Genomic DNA, 23,764 nt, shown 5'->3' with positions numbered 1-23,764 from the left:
TAATGGTGACGGGAGTGAGTGTAAATTATAATGCCATGCTTTATTATAGACTCTAAGTAAAGTCACTGACTATAAGTAAACGCTGACATCAATTCTTTTCTTTGCCTTTCACAGGCCAGGGACATGCAGCCCCAAGATAAGACAGAGCGTCGTCCCATTCTGGTAACTGTGGGTCTACTTTTGGCTCCCGATGACTTTCAGACGGTACTCGATGCAGACGACACCTCAAAAAGTACTGATTTTTCTTCCCCACTTTTCTCTAACACACATTGATTTACAACGTCTGATTACCTTAAGCTTTTGTAGACAGCTTGAAAGACGCAACCAGATTATTTCAGGAATCAGGAATCATGCATTCCTCTAAATGTTCATAAATAGGCAGTTTATTGATCTTGAAGGGAAGAGTGCACCTTTGTCATTTATTTATGTAGTGCACATTTAAGCAGTGCTTACAATTTCATCAAATTTTATTTTTGTGTTTTTTCATATTCATTGAAATTCATTTAATGAATTAATGGATGCATAAATTATGCACAAATATGGAGATACTGAATAATCAAATATCTAATTTTATACACATTTATCTGTACTGTGACCGAATCAATATAGCATGACTGTCATGAGATCGGTGACGACAGACAAAACTCAGTGATCTGTGCTGTCTGAGCCCTTATTTACTTATAGAATGCACCGATCTCATGCAGTAATTGCATGACTTGGTGATGCCTCAGTAAAGCAGGCCCTCATTATTCACAGATTAAGTGCCACGTTGCAGAAAAAATAAATTGGTGTGCGCTGTGTTGTATGTAAATGCATCCATCCATCTTCAGATTTGGACAGAGAGACTTTTTGTGGCAGCGTTAAACTTTGTCGCCAGCTATCTGCAATTTCCCAGACAAAGCGTGTTTCAGTGTGCTTCACATTACCGCGTTTTCATTCCCGCTACATTTCAGTTTTTGCCCCAGCTAGCATTTCTGCCAAACATGTCAAATGAGAGGAAGTCATCCCCTAATATTCCGTTTTGCATGCAGCATCTTCCATTCCTTCACGTCTTAGTGCAGATTTCTAGTGGAATAATGGCAGATAATCCAGAAAGCTGTTGATTCTCAACTCTATGTTCGATGAATGTTGTTAAACCTGAGTAATGTTTGTGTTCCAAAAGGTCTTTATCAGCAAATCCTACACTTGAAATTTAGCCTAATTTGGAATCTGAATTTGTTGTTTACACGATCCTCACCAATTTTGGATTACTGTTATATTCTGAATTATAGCGGTACATTAGCATGAGTGCAATGTCCCAAAGAGCAGGAGGGCCTGAGCTCGGGGAGCATCATTGATCTCTGACTTACTCCAGGCTCCTTCTTCCACGGCATCAAATGAAACTTCAGCAGTCCTAATGATCCAGGAAAGAACTCGCTTCTGACAGCAAGGAAAAAGGTTTCCGCCGAAGGCATGGGTTAAAAGCTTCCCTCCCCGGAGTCACCTCTTGTTTTTGCCCATGAAACTCTACCTCCCTAGACAAAGACACTTAATCATTGTGGTGCGTGCTTCAAAGCCTGCACACGAAACAACCCAGGAGACTTGAAGAATTAATTAATAGCAGCATGTAATGTTACCACAATTGGCAGTTGTGCCTCAGATGTTCATCACGGAGAGGTGTGTACGTGAGTGTGTGTTTCGTCACTGCGTTCACAGTCACAGCCTTCATAATTTAGGTCCACGCTACGAATGCTTGACTACTCCTGTCACTGCAGATGGTCCTCAGTAAGAACTGCACTTCTCTCTCGCAATACTCTGTTGCATCCCCGGTGCTTCATTCGGATACGTGGATATAGAATAATGAGGATGATTGTGTATCCTCTTCAAAAGGACTCTACTACTACGACTTTCAAGCTTTCAATTATTTATAGAAAATGAAAAGCTCTCCGTATTAATTAAGTTTAACTTATTAACACAATACTCCAACAATTGTCTAGTTCCCGTAGGCAGCCTTGGATCTGGACCAGCGGCTCAGCTTGCTGCTCAGGCTCATCATCACTCCACATCTGCACAGAGGGTGGACGAACACCTGGCCAAACAAAGCAGTGACACAGACACCATAGAGAGGTGTGTGTTTCTACATTTACATGTATTGATTGTGACTGTACTGTGCACTTTTATACAGTACGTATGTGAATGTGCGTAAGCGCCTTTGTTCTCTGTCTTCTTCCCCACGAACCAGTTGGAAAATTGCCCATATAATCAGACTTTTATGGCTTGTTGAATATATCACCCATTGCTTTTACTGAACATTAGATACTAATGAATGTTTGATCTATTGTTCCTTTCTGCAGTTAAAGCTGTGTGACTGTAGGAGTATGCATCCTCCCGTTACATCTGCTTATTCACAGCATGGGGCTGATTTCCCCATGTGTGCCCCTGTCATTACCGCTAAAACTGTTCACGTCAGAATGGCAGTTGGGAGAGTTCAGAACCACCAGGATCCGAGAGCAACTATTTATAATTCACGAGCCTGCAACTATTTTAGATCATATATAATGTGTGACTGTGGCCTTGTAACTGCAATCTCTATTTTGGGCTGTTTCAGGATGAAGTTGTGGGCAACGCTGGCAAAGACAGCCAGGAAGCAAGAAGTTTGGGACGTGTGCCGAGCTGCTTGTCGATTTTGTTTGCTTTATGATGATGGGAGATGGAAGATTTCCAAGGCTGAGAGTAAGATGATGATTAATCCTAAAACGGACAGTAAAATAACAAAACAGAGTTATAAATATTAGGAGAAGCAATGGTCTTAAATGTATAAATGTTTTGATTGTGACATGAAATTGACAGTAATATGATCTAACTATGAAATCTAATCTGACTATAATCATTGCTAATTAAATGAGAAAAATGAGTGACAGGCAGCAGTATTAGTAATAGTTGTAGTAATCATAGTTGTCATACTGTGACATAAAACAAAGAAGGAAGATTTCAGTTACTGAGAGAATTCACATCAGTGATTGTTTCCACCTCTCCAGAATGCAGATGCTCGGAGGAGGAAACCTGTGCAGAGTGTCGTCGCAGTTTCACTGGGGGACAAACCTGTGCCCACCTGCTCCGCCTTCTCGCTGAAATTCACTTTGTCAATGCTGAGGTGTGTCCACACATGCCCACTTTGTAACTGTAACACGTTTTACAGTACTGCAGTTTTAATGTTAGCGTTTACAGACTCAAAAATTCGACCACGGGACCATGTGTCTTTCCACATGGTTGTTTGAGAAATGAGAAGCTACTGATGCTCATCAGTTGGGGTTAAATAATTGATGCCAACTGAAAGAGAATCGCCCATGCAGTAAATATCCAATAGGAGGCTCGTACCTATTTACCTGCTTAGTTAAATCCATGTGGCCACGTTTTTTTCGGCCAGACGGTGAAGTTCCAGCAGCATCTGTCCCTGAAATTACATTTGGATTCCCTTTGTTAAAAATAGTCTTTGGGAAGTTTTATATTTTCGATGTGCATACACTATAATGACTGGTTGTTGCACCTTCATTTTTGATATGTTCAGTTTACGTCATTTACCAAGCACAGTAGAAAGGACACCGGGTTTTTATACAAGTAGATGTTGGTTGGAGTCTATAGAGATTGTTGTACTGGTCTTTTGAACTTGTCTTATTGTGTAATTTCACTTCCCACAAAGCCTGCAGCTCCACATCTTAATTAAGTCCATACAGATGTTAACATGACAGCACTTTGAAGAAAATGGAGACAACTATCCACAGCAATGACACCACCTTTCCAAAACCTCTGCTCTTGTTCGTTTCATGTGTCTCTGTCTTTGTTCTGTGACAAATATATATATATATATTTGGAAATTAGGTTATAATTCATTAATTTAAAACTTACATTTCTTTTAATCTGATGATGAAAACCAGTTCCTGCTCTTTACCTTTGATCTTGATACGGTTGAGGTTTAATTACCATAGAGAAGCTGCCTGTACCCAAGGAGGTCTTCTCTTCTGCTTTAATTATAAAGTCGTCAAGTCACCTGTAATATTATCCTCTGAGGTCGATAAATGAATGTTTTCCCTCTTGCTCAGGCCACCGTCCAAAAGCTGCTTACAGAGGGAGCGCAGCTCAACAGACCTGCTGTTCCCCCACGGGACAGAGGGGTTTGTGTGTCTGAAGAAGATCCACACTGGGTTGTGTACAGGTGAAAACACAATATGCAAACGCACATTCCAGCATGGTAAAACTAAAATAAGTTTTGCTCCGTATATTTCTTCTTCTACATATTTAGCACATACAATGTTATACATTTCTATTCATTTTAAGTGAAAAGTTCCATTGACAACTGAGTATTTCAATTATATATTTATATTTATTGATATTATAAAGGATACAGTAAAATGTAACCATATGTGTACAGTATGTTCCTTAGTTACAGAAGCTGATTTAATGCTGCATTGAGAATAAATATGCGTAACTGTTTGGACATTATAATAGGCGTATGACACTAGAAACCTATTAGCTAAATAAGATTTAGTTTCCTTATCTTTTCAATCAAAAGTAACCCTAGCTTCAAACATTGTCTATGATATGATTAGCTTTATTAAAAATGTACTAAGATATTGTAGATGTACAACCAGATACAACTTGAACCTTGCTGTTTTCCCACCTCTCAGTTTCTTTTACAACAGAATTAGATTCTAATCATAGCTTTTCTCTTGCATGTTCATGTTCAGGGTTTCCATCATACCATACCACACGGCAGTCATGGTTGTTGCAGACGAAATGCCAAGAAACAGCCTATTTCATTTTATTCAGCAGTGGAACTACTGTGCTACTGCCCTCACTTAATTTGCCTGTAATTTACCTCTGGCATATTAAATTATTATGAGGACTGAGAGTATCTACACGTGACACAAATTCTTAATGAATCCTCCTCCCATAGCCTCTCACTGATAACCCCCCTGAGGCAATGGCTGCGTCTCCTTGATTCCACAAGACCCTGGTATTGGAGCAAAATCTAAAAGCAGTTAAACAATACATTAGGCCCCGTCTCTGATAATTCTCACGTCACTTACACGGTCCTTGCTCTTCCAGTGCAATCATTTTATGTCAAAAGCAGCAAGTCATAGTCAGATTCACACCAGTTTACTTTATCATTTACCATTTAGCAAGTGTCCCTTTACACCACTGGACACAGAGAAAGTTCTGTCCCTCTTCTAAAAACATTATTAATACATTAATCTGCATTAAATGTCATTGCCTTCAGTGGTTTAACAAATGGAGGCTCAATAGAGACTATTGGCTCATGACCAGGTTCCCCAGGGTTACCCTTAGTGAGCCAGACGTTGTGAACTGAATCATGATGTGGCTGCTGCAGCAACGCGCTGTCACCACAGAAAGTGTAGTCTGTGTGTGGGTGGAGTCTATATTCTGGGAACAGTTCACTTTTAATTCAAATTCCTTTCGAGGCCTTTCTATTGCTATTATGCTCATCTTTGTAATTGTCATTTATTCAAGGTCAGTCGTGCTTTAAAGGGCTGCTCTTGGCCACTTCTCATGCAACTAGATTTCCCCGCAACTCATTAAACGCCTCTTGCATAAAAATCTGCCTCTTTTATTCAGAAAATGAGACTATTAATTAAAACTACCTAGTGCTGTGGCGGTTCTAATCCATCTGTGGACTCGTGTCTTTCCGTGTGGAGTTTGCATGTTCTCCCTTTGTCTGCGTGAGCACTCCAGCTTCCTCCCACCGTCCACAGACATGCTCGTTAGGTTCATTGGTTAATTTTAAATTAGCGGTAGGTGTGTGCGTGAATGCTCGTCTCTCTGTGTCAGCCCTGAGATAGACTGGAGACCTGTCCAGGATGTACCCCACCTCTCACCCAGTGACAGCCAGGATAGGCTCCAGCCCCCCCCCCCCCCCCCCCCCCCCCCCCCACCCTCAGGGAAATTATTCAATTGAAACCCCACCATGTAGCCACTACTGCCTCTCTCTGCCTTCTCAATCACTTTCCCACTCTCCACTGTATCTTTGCACTTCTCTCGCCCAGAGACTGGATCCAGGCGCTGTCTACCTACGCCACCTCCAGCTTCTTGCGGGCAGGGGAGCTTGGAGCACGGATCAAGGAGCCGTGGGTGGTTGCAAATGCAGCCATTTACCTGTGGAACCATAATAGCCACTTGCTGGCAGAGGGAGAATACCAATGCTTGCTTCCCACTTTCCAGAAGTTGGTTGACATGTTCCAAAAGACAGAGTACATAGGGTAGGCTGAGTCTGTTACGTATGTCTGTACATTTGCTTTTAGCTTGGAGTTCTTTACATTCTTTTTAAAGAAATTAACCCCTCCTGTGGTTTTATCTACCACCAAACGAACTACTGTGTTTACAATATCCTTGACTTCTGCTGAACCTTGCAAATGGGAACTTTTTCTGTTGGTAATAGCAATTGGTGCTTTTTTCTTTAGAAAGTTTTAGGCACAGCCTGTGAAAAATGCTAATACATTTGAGACAGTTTCAACTTTGCTTTTATGTTTTTTATTTTTGGCCTTGGAAAGAAGCAGCGGGCGCTTATGAAAACAGACCCTGCTGTCCTTGGGCTAAGCAATAATTGTGAGAATTTTGGGATGCAGTGACATTCTCATCCATAAATCCTGGTTTTCTCGTTCCAGGAAGAGCCGAAACAAAGATGTTCGGCCTCCAAGGCCAACGTTCAGCCAGTTCTTATTCACCCACACAAGATAGTCAGTTTGGAACATTCTTTGTGTTGTGTGTCTCAGGGACTGTTCGCTGTTAGTGCTCCTGTGTGATGCCGTGGCCCGGGGGCTGATCCAGCCTCTGTCGGGACCAGACAGCGTTGAGCCTGCCCCTCAAGGAGACAAGGAGAAAAAGAGAGCTGAGAAGGGGATGGAGAAAGCGAGCAGTGTCCATGGGGTTTTCTTAGACCCAGCTGCCCTGCAAGATGTCCGCAAAGCATTAGAGGTATGTCACTGTGTGTGTGAGGAGTGAGATGTGGGCCCCTGTGTGTGGCCGTATGAGCAGTATGAGCATGTTTTAATACATGTCTTAAAGAGTCACAGAATTAGTCACTTTAAGTTTCAGTTACATTTTTGGAGATTTGGATCCTTTAAATCGGCCTGAAGGTCCTCTGCTGCCATTTTGAAATCAAACATGTCCAGTTTGTCTTCACAGCTTTCAATGCACATAAACCAGTCACTCTCTCCTCTTCCAGACAACAGCGTCTTAATTCAGCTCCACAAAGAGAAGAAGAGAAGCTTTAATTTGCTTGTAGTAGATTATGTAACATGTAACTCAAACAAGGAGGCTCTACTTATATGACACATTACAAAGCGTGTTTGGTTGGAGCACACATGACTGGCTCTCTGTTACTTTCCCCCAGACTCACTGACGTGTTTGTGTTTAGTTTAGTTTTCTTCAGTTTATGATATTTCCACTGGGACAAAAATGTGTGAAATCCCCACTGTGGAAGCATAAGAACCGTTTGGATTCTCAGAAAACAGTTGTGTTGGGGAGCATGGTTTTAATCTACCACTGCATTTTGCTGAATCATGTTGAGAAAATCTCATTTACATCTTTTGTGAAGGTATCACGTGTATGAAAACCATTTAAACCGTCTCATTTATATGTCTGTGACTTTCAAATCTACATTTAAACCACCGTAGCTTGCATTTAATCATTCAGTTGATTTAGAAACTATTGGTTTTATTTGATAGTGACATTATGTTAAATGCAAATAAGGTGGCCATTAAAAAAAGTCACTTTGCATACAGTATTTTGAGGCGAGGGAGGATAATAGTCAAAGATAATGTTTACGTTAATGTGTCTTTTATTATCATGACATAAAGTGCACTGAAGCACCACAACACACTCACATGTAGCTTTCATGACTGGGTTTCTTTGTGCTATTGAGGTCTCATCTCAATGTTCTCTTTGCTGCCAATTAAACTCAGCTTCTTTTCAGCCCGTCTACTCAAAGGAATCACCGTGAATATCGGCTCTAAGTTCAAATGAAAGGCACATTATCAGTGAATTATTAACTAAATTTCACAGTGTGTCTTTCCTTTTGAAGCAAAGATGAAAATGATCCTTAGCTGTTCATGTTTTATAAATAGTCTACTGTATAGCGGGGTCAGATACAGTGTCTGACTTGAACGAAGTCTTGCTGAATGCTGAATTCAGCAAGACTTTGTGCGTGTCGTGTCTAAAAGAAAGTCCAGGGCGTGTCAGGAGTCTTTCAAACATCCATAATGTTGTGTACTCTTTGAAAGAAACTTTGACAGACTTTGACATGTTTCTTATCATCTACTTTCATGCATTTTCTTGACTAGGGTCGTATTCCACAGGCACCATAACCTACACTGAGTACTATCTAAGAGAATTAAAGCTCATTATTGTTGTCTACACTGCCCCCTAGCTGTGCAACTACGCCCTTCATGTATCCAGTTGCCACATCCCAGGGGAGACCATCCCCGTCGCAGCAAGAAAGCAGCTGTTGGCCACGTGGGTGAACATCAAGAGACTCCTGCAACAGCAGATTGACTCAAAGATGGAGGAGCTCAGTGATACGGTACCTTTCTTTTCAATCCAAAGCGTTTTTATGCTGCTTTCTTTTTTGCAGCTTGCCAAGCTTAACCTGTGAGTCAAAGATGACTGGTGGCATTTGTTAACATGCATGAAATTAATTTTCTTATTTACACACTTAGTTGCACTTTTACTGTGAGTGCATAAAAATAATATTAGGAACGTATCAGCCGCCTTCTTCAAGCACGCAAGCGCCCCCAACGTGACACGATGGGTGCTCCTTGGCAGCTTGTTTAAGAGCTTTGGGACGCTCTGTTGATTTCGATTCTTCAGGCTTAGCGAAGTGCGCCAAACAGTAAGGTTAATTTTAGAATCTTAATGGGATAAAATACGAGTGGGATGTCTTGTTTTCAGAAATAAGCAAGCTATATATGTTTTGTCTTAGTGCCCTATCCTAATTTAAGTAATTATCAGAAGCCCAGTTTTGGTCATGTCTGCACCCTACGAGGAGTTTAATGTTCTACACACTTGAGTTGTCGTCACTGTATTTCTACATAGGTTTTAGTTGCCACTTTGCAGAAGTGAACAAGCAAAGTGGAAAAAACTGCTGCAAACAATCAACTATATAAACTCCTTGAACTCTTAATGTAACAAAGATGATTAAGAAGCACATTAAGCTATTTTAATTTCTCTCTGTGCAATTACTTTCATTTTCACTTCATATTTTATATATATGTCTATTTTTAGAAAAGGCTAATTAGAAAGCCTTTCTTCAGCACAACAGAATATGTGGAATGACAGAGACGCTGAATTCTTTCCAAGATAACTGAGTCAGTGTCATAACATGATCATGTCCCATTCATAATGTATCCTGCATTATGGTCCACTAGCAGTTACTCCACACAGTGCTTTTGTCTCTGTTTCCTTATGATTGCTGACATTTCATTAGTCTTCTTGATGTCGTAGGTGTTATCCCCAGCCTCTCTGTATTACACCATTGTATCTGCTGGCCTGTGATCATTTCCAGATGACACATTGCCGATTGTGCCGGCTTACAATGGGACGAGATTGTGGGGAAAACGTTTATGCGATTTGTCAGTGAAATGGACTGTTTGATTAGTCACCATAATCCCCACAGCCATTTGTCAGCCAAGAATTTCCCGCCCTACATTAGCCCCTTCAGCCCGTGCTTCGCTTCGGAGCTAGATGGGGTTTGTTTTTGTTTTTTGCCGTGCGAATTAAGAAATGCAGCGTTATTATAAATGGGGTTCATATTTAATTGCAATCAATAAATCATTTATCTTCTCGTTTTCCACACAATAGGAAGTCATGCATTATCAACAAGGCCATCTCTGCAGTATTTGGAACGCATGCAATAGTCATACCGCAAGTCCATGTATAATATATAAGCAAATAGCAACGCATATATATATATATCTTTTCTATAATTAAACTGAAGGGATTGGTATATATTTAGAAGGGGACTGCACTGTAGCGCTCTGCTCTCTCCCTCATCTGCAGGGTGAGGACGTGTCGGTGACCACGCGTGTGCTGGTCGGGCTGGAGATGCTCCGGAGCAATAGGAACCCGAGGCATATGGAGTTCACTGTTCCCAACCTCTCCACAGTATGTACTCCTCTGTTTTCCTACAGTAGCTGATGCTCAGATGGCAACGGCAGATGCCAAGCTGACCCATGCGCCCTGTGTGCATCTCACCATGTGTCAATATATATAAAAAATAATATGTTTCCCGACTTTATCACAAGCTTTGGTTAGATTACAGTCATCAGAGATATCAGAGTTGTGATGCACATTTTTCTCGTGACAGCTTGACCTTTTTTTCCAGTGTAACTCTACTTTTGCTCTGTCATTCATACCTCCCTCCCCCCGTGTCCCATTTTCACCTCTTCTGTACTTCTTCTTTACTAATCTTCTCTCCGTTTGAATTCTATCAACTCATACCCTTTTTCAATCACTTTCCACCCTCCCTCTATTACATTTTCTCTCTGCATGTGTCCTTCATGCCTTCTGCTTTATATGCTTTATTCTCTTCTTTTCATTTCTGGACATTTTTTGCCTCCTCTCTATTGCATCACGTTCTTTGTCTTTTCGCCCTTTCTCCCGTTTCTGTGCCTCCCCGTTAACCCCTCTCTCTTTATTTCATTGCCTCTCTGCGTGGCTCTGCTTTTTTTTTTCTCACACCCCTCCTCTCTTTCCTTTCCTTTCCTTTCCTTTCCTGTCACCACATCCATTTCTCTCTTTTCTCTCCTCACCTAAAGCTGGTGAACATGGCGTCTGAATGCAGCTGGTACGACGCCGTGGTGGAGCTGCAGGTGTGGTGCCAGCTGGCTGCCTCCTGCCACTACGTCAAGGACCACAGCTTGGTGTTGAGCTGCACTGAGCGCGCTCTGCAGCTGGAAGAAGCAGCGGCAAAGAGCCTCCTCTCCATGCCATGTGTTCTGTAAGCGTAGTTGACTGTTTGCAATTTAAAGATGAATTCTAGAAATACCCAGGTAGATCCGTCTTTTTCTCTAATTCATATAAATGGCCGTGGAAGACGACACTTAATGGGAATGAGTTTGCCTCGTTATGCGAAGCGCTACATGTAGATAATCAGACTGACTTTAGCTTTCAGAGCTGTCTGAACGGCAGGTGACATCTTGTGCATGTTAAAAAGGTTTGCAGTTGATGTAAATGGGCAAGCGTTCCTTTGAATTAAGTTTGAATTAAGCACGTCCGCTTTCCATTTTGGATGATTGACTTTTGACTGACAGATTTTTATTGACAGCTAATGCATTTCCTCACATCTGCAGGTACGGCAGCGCTGCCATCAATGAGATGCTGAGCACCGCGGCCTGTCTGAGAGGTTTGAGTTTAATCCACGAGTCCAGTGGAGATCTAGATGCTTACAGGGAAGCTATGAAGATGCTTCTGTCCAGTGTCAGGTAATGTTTCGAAAAACAAAATAATAGCATTACGTATTGACTAATGCCATAGGCTGCTTAATCCCTCTCTTAATCTGCATGCTCGGCATTGATTTGACATTTATCGTTTCTTGCCATTTATCAGTCTGCTTGGTTCTCTCGTCCGTAGCTTTGCAGAGAAAGCTGTCAGTCCAACACTGTGTGTAACAGCTGCCAGCCATTTCTGGAACGCTTGTCTACCTCTGACACAGAGCCTGAAGGAAAGATGGCAGCTACAGGAGCATCTGGAGAAGATCCTCAATGCTCTGGCTCATACCACTAAACATGAAGATGTATGAATCCCAGTTCAGCCACATTTATATCCACACTTTCATCTATGAAAATGAAGTTTTTATTTTAACTCACTCAACTCCTCAAAGTATTTCCCTAGCTGGTTATGTCCTGGTGAAGTGGACTGTAGATCTGATGATAGCTTTTTAAAACCAGCCAAATATTTATACACGCTACCCTGGATTTCTGTGGCATTATTAATGTTGCACGCTAACACATAAGTGATGAAATATAACAGTACCGCAGCATTAAAAAACACAGGCCATCTACCTTGTGAAATGCTCCAGTCCCTTCCAGCTCCTTCCCAGTCTGAGCACTAGAAAAGTCTTTCCCAGAGGACAAACGTTCAGCCAAAAAATTATTTACAATCAAAGAAAAACAACTGTGCAAAACAAGAACTGGATGACAGCCAGAAACAGCCTTTTACACACTATAAGCTTTTCATTATTACATTGAATTATTGAATCTTATTGACACATTAGAGTTGCTCTGTTATCTGTAGCTGTTGGTAGAACTGATGAAGAGGGAGAAAAATCTACAGGGGGGAAGGACAAGTAGTGGAGGAAAAAAACAAAAAAGAAAACATCTCTCCCGTTCTGCCTCTGGACAGAGATCCAGCAAGGGTGGAAAAATGTTTCCTCTACTGTGCAATAACTCGAACTCTCTAATATATAATTCAAGGCAGCTTAAAGGAAGATGAAAAGGTGTCGTTGATCCCATATAGTCGTGTCTTGTCATTGAAAAAAACTCTCTTAGATACGTAAGGGTGAATATATTCTGTGTGTAGGAGGCAGATTTGCAGATGATGGAGGCAGTTTTTTATACAAAATAAAGTCAGACAGCAATTTAGACAGACAGTGAATATTTTATTCACTGTCAACCACTACCAACGTTCCCTTTCAGGTTTGTGGGCAGAGTGTAAGTGCCTGCTTCATCTACGCTGTGGTAATGAGCTTTATCGCAGGTCTTTCCATCCTGCTGCTGCTGCTGCTACAATCCAGTCTGGTTCCAGTCGATCATACACATTGGATTCATGAAACTCAACACCATGTGCAATAACTATATATTATAATATTTCCATATCCCTTATTCCTTGACGTGTACAAACACGTGCAATTCCACTGTCTTTTATTTAAAATGTTTGTACTTTTTTCAAGTTTTTAGTACTCGGATTAATTATATTCATTAATCGTAATCTAATAATCTCAACTGTTATTAATTATGAAAGTATGAGTCCTTTTCTTCTTCTGTTTCAGAAACAGGCAAAAGCGAAGCTCGGGAGCTCTAAACACGGAGCAACAAGTAGGTGCTAAATGAACCCTAAAGTCATGTCAGCCGTGAAATTTGTTTCTGTTGTTTACTGTGAAGATTTTATTTGGTTGACTCTCCCAAGGTTTTAACCGAGGCCTCGTATTTTATGTGTTTATAGGTTTTATTTGGGTTATATTTCAGAATTTTAACTATATTTGTTCTTTTCATATACTCCTCTTTGAGCAGATGAAGAGGACCTGAGCATCAGAGCAGCCTTTTACATGTTGTTGCTCCACATCTGCGTTGATAAAGCAGACTTTGAAAGTGCTCTGCAGGTGCTTGACACAGCTATGAGAGACATGCCACGCTCCAGACACCGACTGTGAGTAAAAAAATGATCACAGTGAGGAATGGAGGAAAGAGATAAGAGAAGAAATGGGATGACATGAGACTGGAAAGGTACATACACAGAGAGAGATCTTATTATCCTCTGTGTTTTCCCAGACCTCTGCTCAAATACGGTATCGTGGTAAAAGCTCGTCTGGGGGAAAGCGTGCAGCTGGACATGCAGAAATTACAAGATGAAGGAGAGCGCTGCTGTTCCTGGATGTGGCACAGAGTCGCGCTGTGTGATGGAGAAATAAGCCAACAGCTGACCTGCTATCAGAAAGCCATCAGCTCTCTCACGGTAAAACCATTTTAACATCACGTATTATTCAATATGTCATTTCATTTCCACTATCAGTATTTCACAGTCAGGGAAGACAATGTTCGTAGCAATTACTCTAGCACCATCATGTGGAGCCAACATGTTACTACACGTTCCTCCTCGTGTACCTCTTTGAAAAAAATAATAACAGATTTTCAGGCTTCACGTTCTTCTCACTTGTGTTAATTTTTGGGTAAGAGGTAGGTTTGAGTGAGTGACACAGTCACATGTCTCTGTGAGAAGACTTTTACCCGTCGTCTGTTTAAGAAAGTGATCGACTGTTTTTAATCCCATCTGCGATCAGAGCACAGAGACTCAGCGGCAGAAAGTCAGCATCCTGCTTGAATTTGGAGCGTGGCTGCACTGTCACAACTTCCCCAAAGCAGATGCCCAACAACAGGTTCAATGGGCAATCGACATTCTTCTTCACTTGGAGGCTGGACGAGCAGACGGAGCAGGTAGGATTCACTGGCTCACCTCGTGTACGATGTCTGATTATGTTACTGTGCACTCTAAAATCTAAACTAAACTGATCTGAGTGTTTCCCTTGATGCTAATATCTCAGGGGTCCTTTGACATATGGGCTCAGTTTGTGTGTGGGTTTGAACATTTGTGCTGACCACACAGAGGATAACATCTGATCCATCTGATCCAGACAAGAGCCATGTCACAGCTGTTTCTAAATTCCATCAGCATTAGGATTAAGTGTTTGTACTTTCACTTAATGTTTCCCCTCGTGAATTGGGGGCTGTTGTGGGAGTGAAAGAAACTGAATGATATGTCACGTTTTAAAAGACTAATGCATTTTTAATGTCTTTTTATTAGCCCTATTAAATTAAACACGAGAAGGTGTGTCCAACATTTTGACTGTGATTGTGTGTTATGTGTGTGTTGTAAATATCAGGTTAAATCATTTGTTGCAGTCAATGTTATGTGTGGATCTTTCTTCCAGAGGATGTCCACGGCTTGTTATTCATACAGGATGTGTCCAGTCTGAAGGATGTGTGTAACCTTGACTACCTGATACAAGCACACACTCTTCTCGCTGTCATGGCTGAAAAGACTTCGCCCGAGCACCAGCTCAACCTGCTCAGAGCCTACACGTTTGTGCTCCAGACATGGCAGGTATTGCTTCTTACACACGTCTCCTCAACTTTTACCACGTGGAAAAAAGTTTCTGATGCAAATTATTCCTGAGCTGAGGGACGAATTTCCATGAGCATTATGTGCACAATGTTCTGCTGCAGGTTTCTATGGCTGTGGCTTGTGAAATTTCCAGAGAGATGTCAAAAAGTCAGTCACTACAGTCTCCTCCCTCTACCGGATCCAAAAAAGACAAGGAAAAGGGGAAGGGCAAAAAAGGGAAAGATGTAAGTCCTGCAGTTCATATTTGAGTGTATAACCAACTGTAATTCAAAGTCCAATCAGTCTGTCTGTATGATATTAAACAATATATTATAGCTTTTCTACGTAGTTGTTCTCATCTGTGTTTCATCATGTTATTGATTCTGAAATATAAGCTCAGTGTTATGTGACACTACAAAAAAATGTGCACAGTTTTTATTTGAAGTAAGCTGGAGCTGTAAACAGATTCTTGGCAGGTATCAAACTTTAAACGCAGAGTACACATTAGTAATGAAGCAAAATAATGAGCCATGGTGTGTCTCATCTGTTTGAGCAGCCTACCCCGGCAGAAGAAAGACCCAAACCCGTCATCTTGGATCATACACTTCCTTCCACCCCGAGGGACTGGGCGCGCTACACCTGTCCTGACCAGGCCAGGGAAATATTCCGAACCAACAACAATCCCCACTGTATCAATACACACAGCATCACAAAGCAGGCACGGATCACACCTCTGTCTCACATTTCTCTCTGTGTCATAACAATGTATTATTCGCGGCGTTGTCTGAGATTCTCGACGTAGCAGGTGGTATCTCCTGGGTTTATAGTATGAAAGGCTCAAAGGCAGTAAATAAACTGTTGTTGGTCATGAGAAAGTACACTCTTTTTTGGGGAATATTTTAAATGACAAAAAGTTGAAACCCCTGTATTTTAAATAACGTGTATTACAATCAGTGTATTGAGCTGCCACCTCAATCAGATGGAAATACATGATAAGAATGAATGTCATTAGTTAGAGAATGGACCAAACAGAAGGGGTCATCGGCCCTTTTCTGTTATGCTAATACACTGGATTGCAGGTTTTCTTGGTGGATCTTATTTCCATTTGTGTTTGGTTGCAGACACGAAGCCTGTTTTATCTCAACCTGCTGGAAAAAGAACTGCATTCGCTATCACTTGACCACCTGACCCTGCCCATTATGCACCTAGCTGAGACCATTGCTCATGACCTCGTGGACAGGAGGAGCCTCTCTGACCTCTACCGACTTAGGTAAAGCTGAAAGTATCATCTCAGTGTTGTGAAAATCTGTTCAGTTGTCTTCCCCTTCCCTTGAAATCCTTAAATGAATTCTGTCAAATTTGGCGCAAATGTTGGATGAAGTGATTAGAATTTGATGGTGAAACGACACTGGGACCTTACACCAACACGTTTAGGAGCAATATGAAAGAAAAATGTGTGGTGGTGTGTGGTCTGATATCGGTTGCTTAAGTTAAACAATATCAAACATAGACAAACATTTGCACATGGGGATTTTGACAAATGTGGAGCAGATATCTGTAGCATCATTCTTGCATGAGGCTGGACATCAGAACATAACATACCTCTAATCTCTAATCAAACAGTAGAGGTGCAATTTACATTGTGGGTAATGTCGGAGATTCATTTAGCTTTCTGAAAATCTTATCAATGGGTGCTGTGTAATATGAGGAATATCAACTTCACAGGAATATCAACGATGACAGTAATTCAGTCTGCTTTGTGACAATGATTTCTTTATCTATTATTTATTATCTATTCAACACCCGGCAGTGAACATAAACCAACTTGTGACTCCATTTGTTGCTCGGTAATACTATCGAGAATCTCATATTTTCTTGTTGCTCTTCATTTGCCTGAGTAGAATTGTGAGGACCTGTGTTCACCTTGGTTTGGAGACACATTCACCGTATCAGGAGAAGCTTCTGACTCTAAGCAGAATAAAAGAAGAAGAACAAATGAGGTATGTGAAGTCGGCTGAAAAAAATGTAACATTTGTACGTCTTTAATAACCTGTAATATGGTATTCATGACTTTAGGTGCCGTGGAGCCATAGCTCGTTCACAGGACAGGAGGAGACTTCACAAAGCTTCTAACCAGGTCAGCTACTCCTCACTAAATAAATCCATCTATGCTTTTTTTTTATTTCTCTGTGTATTCATAAGGTTTTACATGTTAAAGAGATTATCATTAAGAATAACTTTTAATTTAACTACTAATTTATTTTATTTATTACTCTGAGGATCATTGGCAAGTACCGACAACCAAGTTATACTGGGGGAAAGAATCTCCTTCATGCTGTAATTAGTACTTTTATAATGTAGCGCTGACTTATGGCAGATAATATATGAGGCTCATGACAGTCAAATTACATGTCTCATAAACCTGTGATGAGTGTTAACTTGGAAGTCAATCATCCTAGATGAAGATGATGATTTTCTTATGATAATTATGAATGACTTTTTTTTTCGGTTTTCTTTCCTTCAGTCTTTCTCCATAACTTTTGCCTGTTAATGGGGTGAATATCATATTGAAATTGACAAAGCCCATAAACTTTAATAGTATATTATCCCAGGACAGCAATTATTCTTACAGTCACGTAGAGTTAGGTCCACTAGAACGATTTTAGTTATTTAAACTCAGTGGCCGGCAGTGCATTTTCCACCTACTCCCTCTACCCTGAAAAGTCAAGTTCATTTTGTTTAAATCACCAAATTACAACAGAAGTCATTTCAGATGCTTTTACTGTAGAACACACCTGGACTGTGTTCTTTTATTAAACAATGATGTTACTGATCTACTTTAAGCGAAGATATTTCATGTCATTTTCTTCGCGGTCATGCGTCCCCGCTTCTCCCCACTACACACACATGAACATACACCTCCAGCCACGGTCATAGACATATATACGTCTATGTCTATGGTCAGAATGATAGAATAAAACTAGACTACTGGGGCTAACATTGTGTCATAAACCCAGGAGAATCACCGCCTCTTAATGCAAACGTTACAACGTTGCTATAGAAACCGTAAACATCATAGGGACATGCAATAAAACAGGACGTTGCATAGTAGACAGGTGTCCCATTACTAAAGCAAGAAGCTCAGAATAATTCAAATCACAGACAACAAATCTCCTCTCCCTCCCTCACTGCAGCTACAGCTGCACTGAAGCTTTGCACCAGAGTCACACACATCAAGTCCAGCAGAAGCATCAATGTCGACCCAATACAATGTCAAAAAGACACATAAAAGATGTAAATATAATTAATTTTACTCACCAGAACTTAATTAATTACTTAGAGTTCTCCTTTAGCTGGGATAGGCTCCAGCAACCCCCGTGACCCTAGTGAGGATAAGCAGTATTAGGAGATGAGTTGAGTATCCTCTGAGCCTGTGATCCAGAGCTACTGCTCCTAGTTAGTGGACTGAAAGTGGCTGACAAATCCTTTTCTGTAACTTCTGAGTTTCCCAACTTTAACAATGTCCAGCTTTTCTTGAAAATGACCTTGACAGTAAATCCTCAAACAGATCTGTTTCTTCTCCTCCTCCAGCCATTGTGGTGTGACAAACAAGCTATTAAATCAACACAAATATGTTTTTGTCTGTCCAGCTCACAGCAGATGCAGTTCGCTAGCTCTGGCTAGCTCACTGTCTGACAGTCGTGTCACTTATTTTATGCTGCAGGACCTGCAGAACTGATTCTGAAGGCCTCCGGGCAGATTTCTTTGACCCTAGCAACAAATCATGGCTGAAATGTGATTGGATAAGAGCTTTTATGTGAAAATCCAATTTGGAAGCATTTAATTTAATATGTATTGATGGAAAATGTAATTAAGTTTGTTATTCAGATATTTTTTAGGCCAGCAGAGAGGGCCTGGCAGGCCCTGATGGCCCACCACTGTTTAAAGTGTAATTAAGTAAAGTATGCGCCGTATATCCACATTCAATATATAATAATATAGATGGAATATGGTTGCTACACAGCTAAAATGACAAAAATCCTGTCTAACTGTATGCAGTTTTTCTCTTGGATATACATTCATTAACTCTTGTGTGTACCCAGCAGATCTAAAAGTCAAAGAGTCAGTTTATAAAATGTTAATTGTCTTGTATGTTGGTGACTTTTCAGCAACCAGAGATAAATGAAACGAATACTGATGTGCGTGTTCAGGACATTTGGCTGGACAAAGCGGAGGTTTGCCTCAGCATGGGGCTCTATCAGTCAGCCAGGCAGCTCATGGCAGAGGCTCATTTAGTTGCTACGGTGAGTTGCAGGGGGGAAAAAATCACAAAAAAAAACTGCAAATAATTGTTTCACAAGTGCTAGCCCATCACTTAATACATCTACACAACATTTTCTATAGCTGCATGTAAGAAAAATGCACATTTACTGTTAATATGCTCAGTTCTAATTAACAGATTCTCTCTGTAGGAGCTTGGAGATCAGAACGCAGCAGCGAGAAGTTTGCTCAGTCTGGCCTCTCTGGCTTGTAAGGAGCAGAACTATGCTCAGGCTCTGATCCTGCTGGACAAAGCCCAAACCCTAGGTGGTGATGAGGAGTTCTGGTACCAGCTCACTCTTACCAAGGTCACCACTGTAGTAGGCCAGAGAGACCGAGATCCACAAACCAAGGTGTGGTATACATTTCCCATGTTCTAGCAACACTTTACAGCACAGTTACTATAAGTTTATAGTAGATATATACCCCCATCATGTTCTCTTTTCTCTCACAGGTTGATCGGATTATAAAACAAGGGTGTGGGGCTCTGAAGCTGGTTCTGGAGCAGCGGGTAAATCGAGTCCCAGAGCTCACTTCATTCATCACCTCATTAGAGAAGCGGTAGGGTCAAACTTTTTTGTGTTTTTTTTTTTGTCTTTTACATTTAGTTCCTGTTGTGTATGATTTGTCATTCATAAGCTGTAAAGTTTCTGTAAATGAGGAAAGTTCACACTCAACTTTGAGTATTGCTGGTATTATCAATGTATTAATGGCAAAATTTGCTATTTTGAGACACTTATTATAGGAAGAACTACCACAGAGATGGTTTTAATTGATGTGGTGGTGTCTGACAATGGTGTGCTGGCGGCTGGGTGAGCTGGTTCTAAAACATTAACCAGTATTTTGCATATAGATATAGCATCTGCTCCGCTTACTGTACGTGATGTACACTCAGTGTAATGACTTGCAACTATATGTTCAATGTCATAGTTTAAAAGTTTATCCGGTTAAAGTGTAACCAGAAGTGACATACAACATTTTGCAAATCAAAGTGGTGCATAGAGCATATATTGCACCATGCAGATTAAAGAAATCATTTGTGTTGGCATGAATGTGGAGAGGCAGGCACGCTTGTTCCCATGCTACGGCACTGCCCTTCGTTAGTGTTATTTCAAGTTAGTCCAATATTCTTCAAGTGAAATTACCCCAATATCCACTAGTCTGCCTGTTAGGGACAAGGATAGGAAACATAAAGTCGGCTCTCACACAATCACAATCAAAACGTATTATTATGATGAATCACACAAGACAAATCGCTTTAACCTGGATAATGGTGGAAGGATTTCATGGATGATGGAACGGGCTGCATCAGCCCTACTTGATGATCCTGGAAGGGAAGGACCCTGGGTCCTTATACGATCATATTTGGAAATCCAAAATAATTACTGATTGTGAATTATCTATGTGTGGACCACACTTTGGGTTTAGTTTTGTGTCGTGACGATTTTAATGCCTATGTCTGTGTGTGCTTGTTTTGTGAAATTGTCTGTACAGTGTCAGTGCTTTGTTGCGTTGTCTTAAGTTAAAAAATCAGAGGTGACTACACTCACTACGTGACTTATGTAGTCTTGATCTAACGAAGGGTGTTGTGCTGTGTTTCAGAGGTGCTGCAGAATGTATACGTGCTTGTGGTGGTGGAGAACCTGGAGAAAAGCTCAGCACCGAGGCTTTGCAGAGGCTAACGGCTGCATGTGATAAACTCACAGAGTGCGCCAGCACTTTCACCAAACTCAGCAGCTGGAAACGGGCGGCAGAGGCGCATAGAGAGTGCGCACGCGGTCTGAGGTTAGTCAGTCAGCAGTTACACCTAATCTAAATGTAACTGACCTCTGATATATTGTGTTTTCTGCTGACGTGTTTTGGGAATCACACTGAACACCTACACCAGACTCAGATACTCTTTTTGCTGTCTTACACTATGTGTTCCTCTTACTGTTGTCTCTCTGTAGAATCCTAGCCAGAAACAGTACTGACCGAGAGGAGAAACAGCGCTTCCTGCTTGATGGCCTCTCCCAGATGCAGCTCGCTGTCACAGTGCAGGAGCATGTGGTGCTAAACGCTCAGCGTCTGCTGCCCCCACAGGAGGAGGTATATAAAGTTCAAGCATGTTCCTTGAAAGCCCCTCTTTCATTCTAACGTCTTCTTAAAAACTAGACTGTCATCTCTCGCGTGTTCTGTATTCTGTAATTATCTACACTTATCTGCAGCTTTTGAGGGGAAAAAAAAAGCTTGAACAGCTGTGGAAGTAGATTTCCTTGGCTGTTTCAGTCTCAGAGTTTAACAGCCAAACACTGAAATTGTTGGCAGATTAAGGATTGATGCAGATGGCAAAATGTTTGATTCTGTTTAGAGAAGTTGCCAAGCATGTTTTTGGGTGATGAGTGAGGACCGATTTTCTTGTGAAAAGGCCTAATGATGGCTGAGTGAAGTTTTAGTTTGTGCTGAATCCCTTTTACACTCAGCATCGTTCAGCTGCTGTTTGTGTGACACTGCCATATTATGGGGATCTTGGTCTTTCTCTTATCTTCAATATATTATTTACATATGTGTGAGTGTGTGTGTTTCTGTGCTGCTTTTGACACTTTCACACAGATTAGGTTGTCTGGTGGCTTCAGTGGCTCTGACGGACTGGCTGCAGCTTTGATTTACATGTTGATAAAATCACGACAGAAAGATTGATTGAACAAACCTCACACCTGCTGCAAATCCTTGTCCAATTTAGCTGTTGATTAAATCTTCTCCGGGTGTTTAGAGGCTAGTGGCCCAGCTTGTAGCACCGTGCTATCAGCAGATGGTGCTGCTGCCCAGCAGAGTACATATTTTGACATCCAACCGGCAACGAAACAACAACAAACAAACAAAAAACGCAGCTGAAATCACCAAAGTTGTGTTAATTTATTCATCTTAATGAGCTGGGTCAACTCGTCTTGTTTTCACGTTGGGGTTTTTTTTTCCCTCGCCAGGGTTATGGACTGTCACTGGCAGCCATGCGGAGGCTCCTTTCCCTTCGGCTGGCCCTGGCAGAACTCTGTGTGGCCATGCTTGAGGAGCACTGCGCTAAGGAGATGCGCCAAGCTCTAGCCCGGGAGACGAAGACCTCGACCCAAATAGCACTGGAGGAGTTCACGCGCTGCACACCCGAGCCCGACTCTACAGAACAGGTTAGACGGCAAACATTTAAAACCTCTTTTAAAATATTCAAACATCACTTAGTACAGTCATGTTATACTGCTTTGTCTTTGCTTTAATACCAATTAATATTTATAGGTGATGCCAAAAAACAAGTTGCATCTATCGCATAAATAGAACATGAATTTACGCTCCACTTCACAACGATTTAAGGCGACTGCTATAGTGGCTATAATAGATTCTACTGAACATAACCAGGGTGCGGCGCACTGTATGTGTGAATAGTAAATCTGAAAAATAAAAAATAAAAAATAATAATAGGAATCTAAACAAAGCAGGTGGATGTTAGCTATGCCACCTACACTATATACACCAACTACCAATAAGGTATGTGAGCCAGTGTATGTCGTCGCCACTTGAGGGTGCTAACATGCAAAGAGAGCACAGACGGGTTTACGCTCTGCAGCTGTGAACACTGTTCATGATCCCCAGCAAGTGAAGTGTTACCTCTGGGTTTAAGAGACACAGTTGTAGTGATTTATGTGCATTAGTAATTTGAAAGGTTGTCAGTGTTCATTGGAAATCGTATATTTATCTTCAGGAAGACAGAGAGCAAAATAATAAAAGGTATTGAGTTTTAACACGTGTTTACAAAGCCCAATAAGATGTTATCAGCTAGACCTCCAAACTGGTTCATTTAATACTGATCGTTTACGTGAGGCGGCTAAGAAGGCCTTGCAGAGCTGTGAGCATGTTAAGTCCTGCAGCTTTTCTTAGTCTGGTCTTATAACAATATGTAACAAACATAATGCTGTGATTTAGTATATTCACATTCTGGGTCTTTTCTCATTTCTTTCTGTCATTCTCTTTGTCTTCATCGCTCTTTTTTCCAAACGTCAGGAGTCCTGTTGTGCTGTTATGTTGTGATAAAATCTAAAACTACAGTGCTTCGTGTTTTCTTCACAGGCGGCAGTCATACCTCTTGTGAAAAAGTTTTGCAACAGCTTTTCTGAGAGAAAAATAAGATCCCAGCCGAAATAGGTTAATCCCGGTTTAGCATTTGCTTCTAAAGTGATTTTCTCTTCAGCAAAGTCCTGAACATTAACGAGCTAATCTAATCAAATTTAGAGAGGTTTGTGTATGCTAATAGGTATTCGTTAGATTTTGGTACGTAGTGAGTACTTTGCTTGTGATCCAGCTCCTCGTTTGACCTTATTTTCTGTGTGTCTTGTCCAGGAATGGCTGAGTGTGAGCGGAACCTTGGGACAGATGGCTCTGAGCCAGCTGGACGCAGTCAGCGCTCACTCACTGGACAACGCGGAGTCCAGAGCTCGCTGCCTGAGCCTAATGGGAAAGTACCTGAGACTCGTAGCTGTCCTGGAGGAGCCCACTTATTCGTGCGCTCTCTGGAACAGACATAAGCAGGTAGATAACACAAATACGCACG

The 23,764-nt window shown here is 41.3% G+C and overlaps 1 protein-coding gene across 2 annotated transcripts in view; it reads left to right on the top strand.

The window, feature by feature from the left end:
- The window catches only part of LOC125018424 (cilia- and flagella-associated protein 46), a 46,059-nt gene that overhangs the window by 8,710 nt on the left and 13,585 nt on the right, over window positions 1-23,764 (top strand). For both annotated transcript variants that reach the window (XM_047602289.1, XM_047602287.1), the window contains exons 13-41: window positions 115-232; window positions 1,977-2,106; window positions 2,588-2,712; window positions 3,018-3,133; window positions 4,080-4,192; window positions 6,042-6,254; window positions 6,768-6,969; window positions 8,423-8,575; window positions 10,051-10,155; window positions 10,809-10,990; window positions 11,343-11,474; window positions 11,623-11,785; window positions 13,040-13,085; window positions 13,281-13,416; window positions 13,539-13,722; window positions 14,048-14,201; window positions 14,696-14,868; window positions 14,991-15,113; window positions 15,425-15,586; window positions 15,990-16,138; window positions 16,770-16,868; window positions 16,945-17,005; window positions 19,038-19,172; window positions 19,341-19,541; window positions 19,643-19,749; window positions 20,791-20,973; window positions 21,138-21,276; window positions 22,152-22,349; window positions 23,554-23,742. In XM_047602289.1, the coding sequence (XP_047458245.1) occupies window positions 115-232; window positions 1,977-2,106; window positions 2,588-2,712; window positions 3,018-3,133; window positions 4,080-4,192; window positions 6,042-6,254; window positions 6,768-6,969; window positions 8,423-8,575; window positions 10,051-10,155; window positions 10,809-10,990; window positions 11,343-11,474; window positions 11,623-11,785; window positions 13,040-13,085; window positions 13,281-13,416; window positions 13,539-13,722; window positions 14,048-14,201; window positions 14,696-14,868; window positions 14,991-15,113; window positions 15,425-15,586; window positions 15,990-16,138; window positions 16,770-16,868; window positions 16,945-17,005; window positions 19,038-19,172; window positions 19,341-19,541; window positions 19,643-19,749; window positions 20,791-20,973; window positions 21,138-21,276; window positions 22,152-22,349; window positions 23,554-23,742 (4,191 nt within the window). The remainder of the gene's footprint in view (window positions 1-114; window positions 233-1,976; window positions 2,107-2,587; window positions 2,713-3,017; window positions 3,134-4,079; window positions 4,193-6,041; window positions 6,255-6,767; window positions 6,970-8,422; window positions 8,576-10,050; window positions 10,156-10,808; window positions 10,991-11,342; window positions 11,475-11,622; window positions 11,786-13,039; window positions 13,086-13,280; window positions 13,417-13,538; window positions 13,723-14,047; window positions 14,202-14,695; window positions 14,869-14,990; window positions 15,114-15,424; window positions 15,587-15,989; window positions 16,139-16,769; window positions 16,869-16,944; window positions 17,006-19,037; window positions 19,173-19,340; window positions 19,542-19,642; window positions 19,750-20,790; window positions 20,974-21,137; window positions 21,277-22,151; window positions 22,350-23,553; window positions 23,743-23,764) is intronic.

The sequence above is a fragment of the Mugil cephalus genome, chromosome 13 (genome assembly GCF_022458985.1).
Source record: "Mugil cephalus isolate CIBA_MC_2020 chromosome 13, CIBA_Mcephalus_1.1, whole genome shotgun sequence".
Taxonomy (NCBI): Eukaryota; Metazoa; Chordata; class Actinopteri; order Mugiliformes; family Mugilidae; genus Mugil; species Mugil cephalus.
Note: the sequence above shows the minus strand (reverse complement) of the source record. Positions and strands in the feature narration are given on the sequence as shown.